The sequence below is a fragment of the Drosophila suzukii genome, chromosome 3 (assembly GCF_043229965.1).
Source record: "Drosophila suzukii chromosome 3, CBGP_Dsuzu_IsoJpt1.0, whole genome shotgun sequence".
NCBI classification, from domain to species: domain Eukaryota; kingdom Metazoa; phylum Arthropoda; class Insecta; order Diptera; family Drosophilidae; genus Drosophila; species Drosophila suzukii.
In genome coordinates this window covers 88,492,344-88,507,163 of record NC_092082.1, presented here as the reverse complement: position 1 = coordinate 88,507,163, position 14,820 = coordinate 88,492,344, and the positions used below count along the sequence as shown (strand labels likewise).

The 14,820-nt window shown below is 40.2% G+C and overlaps 1 protein-coding gene across 3 annotated transcripts; it reads right to left on the bottom strand.

The window, feature by feature from the left end:
* Positions 1-2,722: 2,722 nt before the first annotated feature.
* On the bottom strand, positions 2,723-13,324 carry TyrRII (Tyramine receptor II). Of its 3 annotated transcripts, none has more exons than XM_036819706.3 (6): positions 13,167-13,324; positions 9,580-10,035; positions 8,421-8,523; positions 7,761-7,886; positions 5,206-5,383; positions 2,724-4,279 (listed from the first exon to the last, which is right to left on the bottom strand). In XM_036819706.3, the coding sequence occupies exons 2-6, from the start codon at positions 9,956-9,958 to the stop codon at positions 3,380-3,382; spliced, it is 1,686 nt and encodes a 561-aa protein (XP_036675601.3). In that variant the 5' UTR covers positions 9,959-10,035; positions 13,167-13,324; the 3' UTR covers positions 2,724-3,379. The 3 variants fall into 3 exon arrangements, with proteins under 3 accessions (XP_070852087.1, XP_036675601.3, XP_065721442.2); XM_065865370.2 differs by lacking the exon at positions 13,167-13,324 and adding an exon at positions 11,250-11,750; XM_070995986.1 differs by lacking the exon at positions 13,167-13,324 and having other exon boundaries at positions 2,723-4,279; positions 9,580-10,807.
* Between the last annotated feature and the right edge of the window lie 1,496 nt (positions 13,325-14,820).

Below are 14,820 nucleotides of genomic sequence, written 5' to 3'. Positions count from 1 at the left end.
CCTTTGATTATTATTTTCACCTACTGAACGGAAACCGTGTTACCTTCATATGCAGGATTACAAGATACCCTGTTTTTTTCACAAGTACCCGCTATAAAAAGCCAAATTTACGGAACGCAGGTACAGAGCTCAAAGTTTTCAGGCCGTTGACAGGGGGCATTAAGGGAGGCCGTTTCCGCTGAGCTCGACTCGAAAGTGAAATGTGACAGCGAAATGTGTTGCAATTCATTAGAGAGCGGGTGGATGGCCCTTTGGAACCCTGCTCCTGCTGCTGCCCCAGAACCCTGCCCATCCTGTCAAGCTTTTATATTAGTCACATGTGTGGGCGGTTCGCATTGTGAGTGTGGGCGGTATACCCTGGTACTGGCAATATGTAATTATGATGACCGCATATTTTTTTCACGCCTTATTTCCAGCTAAATTAATGTAACGCCACCGCAGGCCCAGCTGGCACCGGAGTCACAGTCGCAGTCACAGCCGTATCCCGAAGCCATATTCCGGGGCTGGCTGATTCAGCGTTTCTTTTGCTTCCGTCCTTTGGGCCGTAAACAACTTAGTGGCGGCCACCGGGTTACCACTTCCAATAATAAATCACAAAAAAATGAAGTCAAGGCTGCGCTGGAAAGTGCGCTATGTGCGACACTCCCCCGTAATCCCCGCCCTCATGTCCAATAAATTAAGACTTCTCTTTGAGCTGCGCTATGCTTTTATCAACCCAACTACGGACTGCATTTTAGACATTGAAATACTTAAAGATACTTATCACTAGAAGGATATAAATGGGAGCAGAAGCCAAGCTTTTTTAATTTTCTTTTTAGAGATTATTTGGTAAAACCCCTTAAACTGTAGACCAAATTTAAGGATAGTCTGAGACAATCCTTGCAAATAAAAAAAAAATCACATTATGTGTATAGCTTGTGGTTTTACGTGACACTTCCTTCAAGAAATTATTTGGTAAGTCTCAAAGTTTCTGAAAAAAATAGGATATACTTCTATTAATATTTTAAAATATGTAAAAATAACCTTACTTGATTATTTTTAAAGATTTTTTAGTAAATCAAACCCTAACCATGGCCTCATAAATAAAAACCCCATTATTACTTTGTAAGTCCCTACCACAAACATTTCCTACCACAAAATTGGTTAGTCTTTTGGTATAAGATATTTATTGGTAAATTCCCAACATTCTATTACAAACACTTCCAAATAAATATTCAAACCTAATGTGCATAAAGCTTTTACTTGGCAAATCTTTCTTTGTGTCGTAGAGCACACGTACTAGCTTCATTTTGAACGAAAAGACGTGTTCGGAAAATTGTCCATAAAACTTTCGTGTGACAATTTATAGCTGAATGGCGAAACCACCGCTGTGAGTTGTGAGCATATTTTATATTTTTGGCATATTACGTAGCTACTACCCACCTTACCTTACTTACCTTACCATCCCCTTATTTCTTCCAGCTTTAATAAAACTGCCTTCATGTTGAACTTAAAGTTTATTACTAGAACCGATAGGTCCTTTTACAGAGATCCATTCCAAGTGAACATTTATAAAGTACATACATAGTTGGTTACAAGTATGATATATGTATAATACAACTATACAAATTAGTTGGGCTACAATGCTTACACATACTAAGGGGTTTCTAGAGGGGCTGGGGGTCTAGAGCGGACATTTAAAATCCCAGCAGGCTGAAGTGCCAAGTGCTTCAAATCCGGCCTAGTTTTAGTTACAGTTTCACTTTCACTTTAACATTCGCTTGTGTGGAGATTGTGTGTGTGGAGCAGACCTAGCATAGAGCACCGTGTGCCGTGGGATTGCGATTGCTTAAACATTAAATGGGTTGGCCGGACACTGTGTACCATGCCTGCGGGGTTAGGCCGGGCTTGACCGGACCTGGCCAACAAAGGATACGCCAGATATGTCGTTGGCAGCTGAAACTACTCTCTACACTCTACACACAAACTAGACGCGCACAACAAAGGCATAAGGATGAGGACATCCCATCATCGCCATCCCCACACCATCTCCATCCCCACCATCATCATCATCATCCTGCTCATCCTGATGGTCAACAGTTGCCGTCAGGCAACAAAGACTCGCAAATACTATAATTTGTCTTTTGTTTCGTTTCGTTCCTGGCACAATCAACGCTCACGCACACACTCGAAAATACTATATATAGGTTTGGGGGATCTGGTCTAGCAAAGAATCTCCACTTCCGGCCAAGTCCACTAAGTCTTTAAGACACCGCCCATGGAGTGGCCTTTAAAAGAGGCTTCAAAAGGCAGCATCTTTCTGGCTTACCAAGGCAATCTTCTTCAAATCAATATTTACCGAAAGTGTCTTAGTTTTAGTGGCATTGCCCTTGGCAAAAGCGGATGGAGTGTACCAAACAGCTTAGATCTGCAATTTGAATACTAGTTAAGATGCTCTATTCCTGAGGTACAAGTATATGCCAAGAGTTGCTTCAAAGGTCACTTAGATGGCTCAGTTTGCTCAAACATTCATTTCATTTTGTTGGAGGAACTGACCTTTAAGCTATGCGTTTAATGGTTCTCCCCTAGCTATTTGCGTTCTTTTTAAAATTAAATAAAAGTTATACTAGATATTTCATAGTTAGCATCATATTTCATTATCTTATAGTTTATCATCAAGCTTAATACATTTTAATGTCATTAAAACCGGAATTCAAATTCATTATGATTATTACTCATTAGTTAAATTTTACTTTATCTAAAACAAGAATTCAAATAAAATTTTATAAGAATAACTTTTATATACAAATTAAAATCACATTTTATAAGAATTAATGGGGATGTCTACTACTTTAAGGAATAGTTTTTTTAGAGTTACTAATATTCCTCTTATACTACAATTTAAAATTTCTTTCATGGCCATACTTGTACTTTTTCTTGATAATCAAATAAGACTTTCATTACTAATACTCTGAGATACGTAAGGCCATATGACACTTACTTATTTTTCGACTAGTAAGTGGCTGGATTTATTTTAATATATCTGTTTTGATTCAATATAGAAATTGATAAAGTTTAAGTGGTGGCCCCTTTTCTTGTCTATGAAAAAATAAAACCACTAATTAGTGCAGTTTTAAGTAAGTGTCATAAGGCCATAAGAAGTCAGATAGAACACCTCCTGTAAATAGATACCCCACAGATTAGCCCTAAGCTGTTTTCTACTTTTTTTAAAGGTGCTAAAAGTAAGAAGTTAATGAACCAGCAAGAAGTGAAGCGTTTGCCTGAGATACTTTCCCGCCCAGCGGAGCTTCGATTGTGCGACCCAGTGACTATGACACTCTCAAGTGTTCCGTAACCGCAATGGTAGCCTGGAAACCGGATCTCCATCGGGATACCCGAACTAGCCACGGAACATGGCCAGGTGGTTGGGCGGACGCTTCTGCTTGCAGATGGGCCGGCAGGTGAGCCGCCAGAAGGCAGTGCGGAAGTCCGGATTGTAGAAGGCGTAGATGAACGGGTTGATGGCGCAGTTGACCCAGCCAATCCAGGTGAAGCCGAACATGAGGTCCTCGAGGACGGCGGGTCGCGGCAGGAAGGGTATCAGCAGATAATAGACGAAGAAGGGCAGCCAGCAAGCAATTAGGCCGCCCATCACAATTGTCAGGGTCTTGGCGGTCTTGCTATCACGTTTCGTGGTCGAGACTCGCATCGGCATGCGATGATGATGGTTGTGATGATGATGATGGTTCTGGGAGCCATGATGGTGATGGTGTGGCATCTGTTTGACCTCCGTCTCCAGTTGCTCGGTGGTGGTGGTGGTGACCTCCAGAGCGGTGGCGGCGGAGGCTACGGAGGCGGCACCCAGGCAGGTGTCCGAAAAGGAGGCCTCCGTGCCGACGTAGTGCATCCCCGAGGGCGTGGAGTGCATGCAGGGTCCTCCGTACTTGCAGCTAATTGCCGAGCAGTGGATGAGCGAGGAGAGACGCGACACCTCGACCAGTTCGTAAAAGGTGGGCTGGTGCTTAAATGTCAGCGTTTTGTCCACCACTGGTGTCCCAGCACCACCAGCCACTCCAATACCCACTCCAGTTCCACTGGAGGAGCACTTGGCACACTTGACGGAGGAGGACTGCTGTCCCTTGGACGTATTCGTGCTGCCGGGTGGTGGGTCGTGCAGGGAGTTGAACCGCCAGCGGGACTTCCTGTTCGGCAGCCACTTGGTTGGCGTGCAATGATAGTGCTCCGACTCCGAGATGAAGTTGTCCCCATCCACATCGTAGTCTGCCGTGCGCTCCGAGTTCTGGTGGAAATAATAATGGGGGGGAATGTGAGTGAGTGTAAGCGAAGCACTGACAAAAAAGCCAGGAATAATTTAGATTGCATGTCTGGACAAAGAGTCCCGAGATTGGTTTGGACTGCTTTAATTACATGTTCTACTTTTTGCCATTTTCTTTTTAATCTGAAAGCTTAATTTAAACTGGGGTTTTGTGGAAATCAGAAGGAACACCAGTAAGTAATTAGAACTTGGTTCTTAAGAATAAGTTGATTCGGTTTACATTTTATTTAAAAGTTGATTGATTAAACAAAAGATAAGAGCACGTTATTTTCTAATAACCAAGTACCAAAGAATAATACTTTTAGTGACTTTTGATATGGTTTGCCTTAAGAAAACCCCAAATTGGTGGCCTTACTTTCTTTTAACTTACTTTTTATTAACAGCTTACTATATAAAACAAACTAAGAAAGTACTTAAGACTTGATTTTAAAAGTCTAATCCGTTTGACTGCACTCAAGACAATGGAAAACTTTAAGTTCACAGAACAACAAAGACTTTATAAACAAAACAAAAGATAAGAAACCCAACCGTTTCTTATATCCAAGTATGTTCTTTTATCTTTTCTGCATTAGTAAGCCCCATGTTATCAAAGCTCGGTGCTTAATATATCACCCCACAGTTCAGTGCGATAAGTACTTGGAATTCATGGGGGATACCCGGAATAAAATGCGACCAGAGTTCCAACTTAATGAAGATCTGAATTTGAAGTGTTAAGCAATCACGACTAAAGTATACTTTGTTCTTTTTTTCTTTTTCCCCAGTGCTTGACAAGTTAGTCAGGTGGTTGGTTAGCTGGTTAGATGGTGTGACATGATAAATTTCGGGAGACATTTCAACGGATGGTAGTGGTAGCAGTAGAATAGCAGGGGAGTAGTTGCGATGGAGCTTACCGCATCGCGCACAATGCGCTGTCGCCGTGACGTGAGGACATAACCAATCTTAACGTAGACGTACAGCATCACCGTCAGGGGGATAAAGAATGATCCCATTGCCGAGAAGACCACGTAGCCCTTGTTTTGGTTGTACCGGCAGTCCACGAACTCCGCCTGATGCCTGCCCGCCTCGTACCTGTGAATGGCAAATTGAATTCCAGTTCGAATTGCATGTGGTTTCTGGGTTGTGGGATGAAGGATGTGGGTTGTGGGCTTTGGGCTGTGGGATGGTAGTATGTGGGATGTACTGGATGCTCTTGCGGTTGTGATTGCGGTTCGGGGAACTGGGACTTTGGGAACGACAACTGGCTGAGTTAAGCAGGGCGAAATTCAAATTCAAGTCCTAAGCCAAAACCGAAACCAAAGTCGAAGTCCCTTCTGGAAGCCTTTTATTTATGCACATCCCACCGTGATGGTCATTCAGACAACGCAAATCGGAACTGACTGTAAATCAATATTCCTTAGGAACGATTTCAAGATAACGATGTAAGGCAATACTTCCTATACCAACTATAGAGGAAATGTCGGGCTTTTTGGGAGTTTTATTGACAAATACGTAAAATGTCACCACACAATGGAATTTTCCGGTGTAGTAATACCATTGTCGCAGACATGAATTATCTCTTTACGATCATAAATGTCTGTTACCATTAAAGCATCGAGTCACGATAATTATATGAGCTGAGATAGCAAATTATCATAACAATAATAAATATACCTATGGAATAGATTCTACGTTGTTAAGATATATGATTAGGAAAATGGATTTAAAAATAACTTTTACTTAGAAAGTTTTTCACTTCAATATTTAGTAGATGTTATTCACAAGATTACATTTTCCAGGTAAAGCAGCTCTCCTGAGTTTTTAAATAATTTGAATTAAATCAACCCCTTATACTAATTAGTAGTTTAAACTCTGAAGTTTAAGCAGCTCTTCCAAGCTATTAAAATATTTAAATTTAAAAAGTTATAAGCTCTTCTGAGTTATAAAATAATTTAAATTAAATCAACGTTTATATACTACACATTAGCATAAACACTGAGTTTTAAACAGCTCTCCCAACTATTTAAAATATTTAAATGAGTGTTTATTTGAACATAAAACTTTTTGCTAGCAAACAAAACTTGGTTGGTTTTTCACTGGAAAAAAACTCACTCGTAAATAAAACAAACGAGAGATAAATTAGAATTTGCATAGAATTTTGTGCATCAAGTACTTTTACCACTGCATTTGCAAACTTTTTTATTAAACTATTCCGCTTAAAGAATTGAAATATGGCAAATTGCAGCAGATGCTGCTCGTTATAATTGCGATTTTCCCCCAGCACAAATTTTCCAAAAATTTTCCAATGTCCTGCAGCTGTGGTTGTAATTCGGCCTCAGCCCGTTCTAATGTGCCCTTTAAGCCATGTTTTTTGGTGGCCGGAGGGGAGGGGGGCGAACTAAGCCATGGCCAATGGCATTAAGGACATGCTGACTTTGTGGTGTGTGTGTGTGCGACTGAAGGGGTGTGAGGTTGTGAGGTTGTGTGAGTGAGTGTGACTGTGTGTGAGTGCTGGTTAATTTGGGCGCCTGGAAGTATGCAACAACCAAGTGTGCGGCTTTCACCCAGCGTAAGTGTAGGTGGGAACAAAGCAAATGCGCCGCAGCAAACAAAGTCATTAACAACTCATTAAAACTTCAATGTAATGGCTGCAAGAACCACAGGAACAACAGCAACAACAACTCGCGCCATTACGTAATGTTTTTTAGGCGCAGCCAAAGGCACAAATATAAATAAACGTATGTATTTCGAGACCCTTTGGTAAAACATTATCTATCCTGGGCCACACAGCCATTAGCTCAAAATGAAAAAAGAATGAAATAAAGCCACGAAAAATTTTTCACGCCTCCGGAAGAAAAAAGTTTGACTACTAGGAAAGGGGTACACAATAAAAAATTCAAAATTGTAAATAGTAAGTATTTTATAAAATGTTAAAACTGAAAATAAATTATAAGAAAATTTAAAATCGTTACAGTTCTACCAAGAAAAAAATATAATTTTGTTTGATTCATTTATAAGATCTTTTCGTATCTAATAGAGAAATAATATTCAAATTTGTATTTGTTATATACGTAGGTAATTGAATTTAAATTTAATATAATTGTAAACAAAGATTGTCTTTATATACGGCCTTTTTTATGTGAGACAGAACTTAAGTCACTCAAAAAATCACTATTATTAATAATTATTTTTATAATTATTAATTATATTTAAGTAAAATATAAATATTTGATTTTTTAATTATTGTCAAGGTAACTTATAATTCATTATACCATTAATATTGTCAATTTAACTAGTCTAGAAATAATTTTTTTTACTTTTAGAAATTTAGAAATAATGCCTTTCCTCCACTCTTAGACCTATTTATCGTATCATAATTCAAATTAAACGCTTTCTCTGAACAAATGAGTGGACAATCGATCATGTCTTAGGGTAACTTTGTTTTCCGTGCAGCTGTAGCTCTACTTACCAGCCCAAATAGGGTGGACACGTGATTGACAGGGCCGTTATCCACACGACGAGTATCATGAGCAGGGCCAGTCGCTTGGAGCGGCGCTTCTTGGAGTACGTCAAGGGTTGTGTGACGGCAAGATACCTGTGAAATAAAAACGCAAGAAATGAAAAACAAAATAAAGCCAGGCCAATAAACGCAACAGAAATGGCCGGAGAAATGCTGGAAAAAACAAAAGCCGGGCCAGGACATATTGTTCGCAAAGCCGCAGGCGGCTTTCTGGCCGGGCCAAAAGGCAAACACAGCGCATTGGGTGAAGGTGTTGCTGCATGAGGTTCAGGGATCCGGGGATCAGCTCAGCCGGAGCCGCAGAGCCGGAGCCACAACACAAAACTTGGAAATGCCATTAAAATGTAATTGAAACTTCCAACAAAAGCAGTGGGCTTGGGCTAAAGGGAAATGGGAAATGGGAATCCAAGGGAATCCTTGCCATTGTAACGTCCGACACTCAAAGGGTATGCAATGGCAATGGCCACGACAACGGTCATGAAGCAATAAAAACGTCAACAAATAAATTATTTTGCACTGTTTTTACACCTTTGTCTAAAGGACTCAGGACCCAACGGCCATAGCTATGACATCAACGGCAAATTAAGAAATTAGTTGGCCAACTCTTACCTGTCCAGACTGATGGCGCACAGGCTGAGGATGGAGCCGGTGCAGAGCAGGATGTCCAGCGAGATCCAAATGTCGCACAGTATCCAGCCGAAGCGCCAAGTGCCTGCAGGGAATAAATATTTGTTCAGCTGGTCGGGATTAAGGCGGCATTACACTGTTCAAGTTATATCACTCCGAATTGGTTCTCGAATGGGTAAAGTTATAATGGAGCAGCTTAGTGGTCGAGATCCTCGATTGACTGAGAGGGAGGCTTAAACAGTGGTTTCTCTCAAGAGGATTACTTGTTTTATTGCATATTATTTATATATATTTTTTTTTTTGACGTGACAAATTAAAAACTTTCACAAAATAATATAATAAATACAGGGTTCTTTAAGAGGTATGGCTTTCAATCTGTCAGCACGGAGATTTAAAAGTTTTGCTAAAACAGTTTCTTTTAAAAAGGTATGATTTATTACTTTATTAAAGAAATTGATAACATTTACAAAATAATACAATAAATACAGGGTGTTTTTTTTAGGGGTGTGGTTTTTAATCTGTCAGCACTGTTTTCGGAGATGGTCTTTTTAACAGCTTTCACTTGATTTATGCTCGTTTCGGCTTTAATGGCCAACGAAACAATCAATTAATGGAACTTTTGCTGAGTGCTTTAACTTAACTCCACGGTAATATATTTTATGAAGCCATGTGAAAGTATACTTAGGAAATAATAGGCGATTCATTTCTTCCTAAAAACCACACTTTAAAAAGAAAATACCATCAAAGGGTCTCAGATTAATATTTTTTGGTAAATAAAAAGAAAACTTGACTAAGAAATGGTTATTTTTTTAGAAAAAATTATCAAAGCCTTTCTATGGAAACCCATAAAAGTCTTGCAGCACTCTTAAGATGTTTGCAAATAAAAAATTGTATATTTTTGCAAAGTGAAATTGTATAATTTTTTTATGGTTTTATATTGAATCGGTATCGACCAAATGTGCTCCCCGTCGATTTGGGTAAATGTTTACTATAGGAACTTTGCAAACGCGGAGAGGTCCGTATAGTAAACACTCACCTCGATTTCTTTTGCCTTTGGGAAGTGTAATGCCCCCACAGAGCCATAAATCTTCAGCAGTCACTGGGCAGGGCCACCACCATCATCCACCACCATCATTCTCACCTGTTATGTAGAGAACCACCGAGGGAGGCATCACACAGGTGCCCACGAGCCAATCGGTGATGGCCAGGTTCATCACGAAACAGTTGGTGACGGTGCGCAGGCGGCGTGTGGTCATAACGGCAAGGATGACGAGTGTGTTACCCACAACGGTGACCAGGATGATGACCAGGAAGACGGCCACCGCCAGGGATTTGGGCCACGCCATGCTGACCAGGTAGGAGTTCATCGAGGGCACACCACCCACCTTGGCTCCAGTTGAGATGGCTTCTCCAGTAGCCGGTGCCGTTGTGGTTTGGATGAGCAGCACAGTGCCATCGGAGGAGCTGTTTCCACTGGCCACCGTCAGTGCCGTCGATAGGAACTTGGAGTAGAGCAGCATGGTCTTCGGTTAACTCAGGCTCTAGGCTCTAAGGGTGGACCCTATGCGAACCGCTTTCGACATGCGACAAATTGATTCTGCGTGGGCGAGAGAAGGTTGGGTTAGATGCACTTCATCAAACTGGGCTAGGTCCCCGTCCCAGCCAGACCCAATCATTAGAAAAACCAGAAAGAGCAGACTGGCGACCAGAACTGCATACAAATAATGGAATTGCCTGCGACGACCTTACACAATTTCCAATTACAGCCGGACTGTGGCCACATAAATTGCAATAAGTAAGCGTAATTGGCCTTGGACAGCACACGAAATACAACGGGGCGAAAGTAATTAGCGCCCATAAATTATGCCGCCAAACATGCATAGACCGAACAAAACAACAGAAAAAATTTTAAATGATTTCCAATTAATATTGCCATTTACAATTCAATTTCAATTTCAGACCAGCCGGCCGAAAAACTTATATTCGTCTGTTTTCGTATTGCTCTGTTTATATCGCTCGAAAGACTGGCAACAAATAAATCAGGCACATGTTCACCCAGAGGAATTCCTACGGCTGAAGAATCGGCATCCAAATGGGAATCGGATTCGGAATCTCGGTGCTTGAGCGACCTTCGATCGGATGACACTACAGCCAGTCTACAGTCTACAGTCGCCGGCTCCCCCATCTGAAGTCTGCTCGTCCACACCCGTAAGACAAATAGATTGAGCACACATTCCGGGCACCGAGAGTACGAGTACCAGTACTCAAAACTGCATCTCTCGAATTCGAGTAGTTCTCACGAAGCACAGTGAAAAATGGTAATCACATTAGATATTAGTCTATTTATATTATACTGATTTAAAGAATATGTATTTACTCATGTTATTGATCTAAACAAAAAGTATTAATAGAATTAAATTACTTTTAAAAACATAATCTTATTAATCTAAACAAGAAATATTTATTCTGATGACCCACTCAGCATCCAAACGATTAATCGTCTTTTTACGATGCAATTAATTTTAGAAATATATCCAAACCCTATGCTAATTCATTGCGATTAACACTTAATTAAAACTGCTTTATTAAATATAGACATCCCATAAAATAGTTTTTGTATTGCGGTCGGAAATAACACATAAAAACATATTTCAGAAACCCTAACGATGTTTTTTTTTGATGGGCTTCGTGAAAATCTCTTAACTTGTGTTTTGTTTTTTTATATTTTTTTTATTAACCTCACAATTTAGTCGTAGAAATGTCCATGTAAAACTTTTCTTAAAACAGTTCCTAATAATTTAGGTAACATACACATTTCTTCATGATTAGGTTTCCTTTATACTTATGCTACTTTTATTTAAAAGTCTTTTCTGTAAGACTTGGTTTTTATTTTCAGTTGTTATTCCACTATTGGTGCCATTTCAAAATGAACAACTTGTAATTGATCTTTAGTCAAATTCACATTGTTTTCCGTGTACACTTGCATGTGCGTTGCTTTATAAATAGTTAAGTGATTAGTCTCCGGCTTTGCACAATGGGTTTTCGTCGGCGATGTAATGTTGCCATTTGTTACCCATCAATGGGTTATGGGTCACGGAATCGATCAGGATCACAGGGTGGTTAGGTCAAGGGGTGGGTAGGTGGATAGGTCGTTAAGTGGATGGGTGGATAGGCGGATAGGTTGTTGGGGGACGCCCCGAAAACTTTCTTATGCACACGCACAGCCGCCGCTGCTGCTGTTGGCACGCGTTGATTACAAACTGACAGTTGGCTGTCGGTTGTCGGAACGTCCAACCTGAGATGCCGACGATGCTGCTCCCCCTTTCCCCATCTAGAACACCCCACCTCCATTTCCATCCACCCAATCTCCCCCAGCATCCAACGCTCTACGCGGAGCGGAATAGTCAACGTAGCGTATGCGCGATACTTTTTCTCAGCTTTTTTTGTTGTTCTTCTTTTGTGTTGTCAATTAAAGTACACAAATGTCGGCAAGGCAAAAATTCTTTCAATGCTTTACATTTTTTTATTTCTTTCGGCTCATACTTTTCGGATTTATTGTTTGTTATACCCTGAAAGGGGGTGTTATAATATGAGATAAAGGGGTGATATTTTGGTTCACCAAAAGGGTCTACCTTCTTTATAATTTATGCTTCCCAAACCTCAGAAGAAAGGTATTTGTATAGTCCTTTGTTTGTGATCTTTTATGAGTTTTTTCTATTATTATTCAAATCAGAAACTGAAACTAGTCATAACTTCCTTCCCTTTCCTATTGAATCAAACTGGTAGTTGGATGTATCTTTTCCTACACTTCGACTCAAGAATTCGCTATCAAATTTGTTTAAATATGTAATCATCTCAATTCAATCATGTTTTGTTAGATTTTGTTGAGTTTCAAACTTAAATTTTTTTTAAGGGGTAGGTTAAAAAACCTTTTACCATGATTTAAAAGATATGTCTTTCCTAAACCATATCACAATGTAGTGAAATGGATCGGCAAGGGTAATCCCTGTTCGTTCTACAAAACTAGCCGTTCTTTCATATTTTCTTTATTTATTTTGTTGCTATTGTTTTATCACGGCACACACACATTTGGCGGATTTGTTTGGGAAATATTTCGAAAATTCTGATAGAAAATTAAAAGCGAATTTAGATGAGCGGGGCGACCGAAACTGACTAATCGAAGTGCTGAGCCCGCGGATTAAGTGGAAGCATAAACGCAATTGGGTATATTAGATTTCCGCACGACTCTATATGATTCATCAGACTTTGGCGGTGCCATCCAGACAACGGGGCCCAAAGTAATGTGCCATAAAAAAGGAGAATGAAAGGTGAATTACGCAGAGGTAACAGCTGCCAGTGAACCCGGCGATTGAGGATGGGAGGATGGGTGGTATATGGTATATGGTGGGTGGATGGGTTGGATGGGTTCAATGGGTTTGGATGGGTTGATGGGTACATGGGAGGTCTGATGGGGCGTGGGCGAAGTTACTGCCAGAGTCTCATTAATATGCATTTCCCAATTAACCAGCGTATTTATTTGATTAGTTCGCCGGGACAGGCCAATGTCAGATCACAGACTTGTTGCACACAAACACAAAAACGCGACAACCTCGTTAGCTTGGCTTTTGGCCAGATAGCAGCTAGGTAATTGATAAATTTATCAGTTGATTACATCCAGATGTTACCAAAGATCATTGAAGATATCTACATAATATACAAATTACGCACTTTTCCCACACACATTTAATTAAAAATTTTTATTTTATATTCAAATTTTACACCGAAAACGCGAACATCTGGCTCTTTGCTCTTGATTCCTAACTTTTGGTCTTTTTCTGGATTTGCGGCCAAACGCCAGGACGTTCCGTGAGCGACTGAAACTGAACTGAACTGAAATGCTTGTGGGCCAAATAACGCATTTGGCTAATTTGCCAAACGCTCCGGCTTTCGGTTTCGGTGTGTGTGTGTGTGTGCGTGCGACGCTGTTTGCTGTTTACTGTTTGTGTACACAGAGGGCTCACTGTACAAGTCGTTGGGCGTTAATTTCGCTTCTCTTTCTTTATCACTCTTTGCAAACGAATTAATTATGAATTTACTTTGTGCTTGCCGGGAGGATTCATATCCATTCTAAAGACCGCGCGACACCCGACCGAATTAGCAGCCAGAAATTAGCTGAGATGAACTGAACTTGGTGGGTACTGGATTTTTTGGGTTTATCGAGGGGTTCGGAACATTGTCATGAAATGCTTTGCATACATGCGGATGGTAATAAATGGATTTTGTTGTAATTGATAGGGACAGAGAGAGCTGGGAGGGAAATTAACATTATCAGTTCCATATTGTCGTCTCAATTTGTGAGTACACAGAAAAGATATATCGCTTATTTGACTGAGGAAAGACCTTCATCAATAATTAGGTAAACATTTTAGTAGCTTCTTTAAATTCGGCTAAGAAGATCTGCAATGTAAATATTAAAAACGATATCAGGTACTTGAAATAAACAATATAATAAAACAATATTTAACATAAACATAACTTCTGTGACCTTGTGTTTCTTATCATTTTAAAAATGTGTTAATCAAAAATATGTTCTTAAGTATTTAATGGAAATCTTATAACAAATTCCAAAATGAAATATCACGATTGCCGAAAGAAGTGATTAGCGATTTAAAATCGTTTCATAAGTTGGCAGAGCGTATACAATACTTATTATATTCCAAAAATCCCCTTTAAAATGTTGGGTGTGGGAAAAGGAGAAATTGTTTTTATAATCGTTTATTTTGATATGGAAACATAACCCAAAGGGGGTAGACGTCAATTTCTCTCCGTGTGGTGTGTGTGTGGACATTGACATTCACTTGCAAGGGGGCGGGGCTGGAGGGCGTGTTAGCACACAGAAATCGATCGTGCCCATTTTGGAGCTGTCACTCAAATTAAGCACATTAAAAATCCATAGGGATTTCAACACCCACATGTAGCCGCCTCCTTTACAGCCCTCCCCCCCCCCCCATGCCGCCCATGCCACGCCCCTTCCATGTGCAATTGTATTACCCACGCACAAAACAGGCAAGTGACATAGTTTGTGTGCTCGCAACAAACACACACTCGCTTAGACAATGCTAATAAATTTTCGTTTTATGAGCATTTGGCTTTTAATTACCGAACTAAACTTAAACGCCGCACTAGCACAAATATGCGTGCCTGTGTTTGTGTGTGAATGTAGTGGGTGTTATGGATGTTGTGGGTGGGTAGTTTATTTATACAACACGCTTGATTTGGCTTGATTGATCTAGGAATGCTTATAGGAAAACCAGGATTGGTTTGATGGATCGGAGGGTTTCTGAGGAATTCGAAGGGAGCCAACGCCAATTGTTGTCATAGG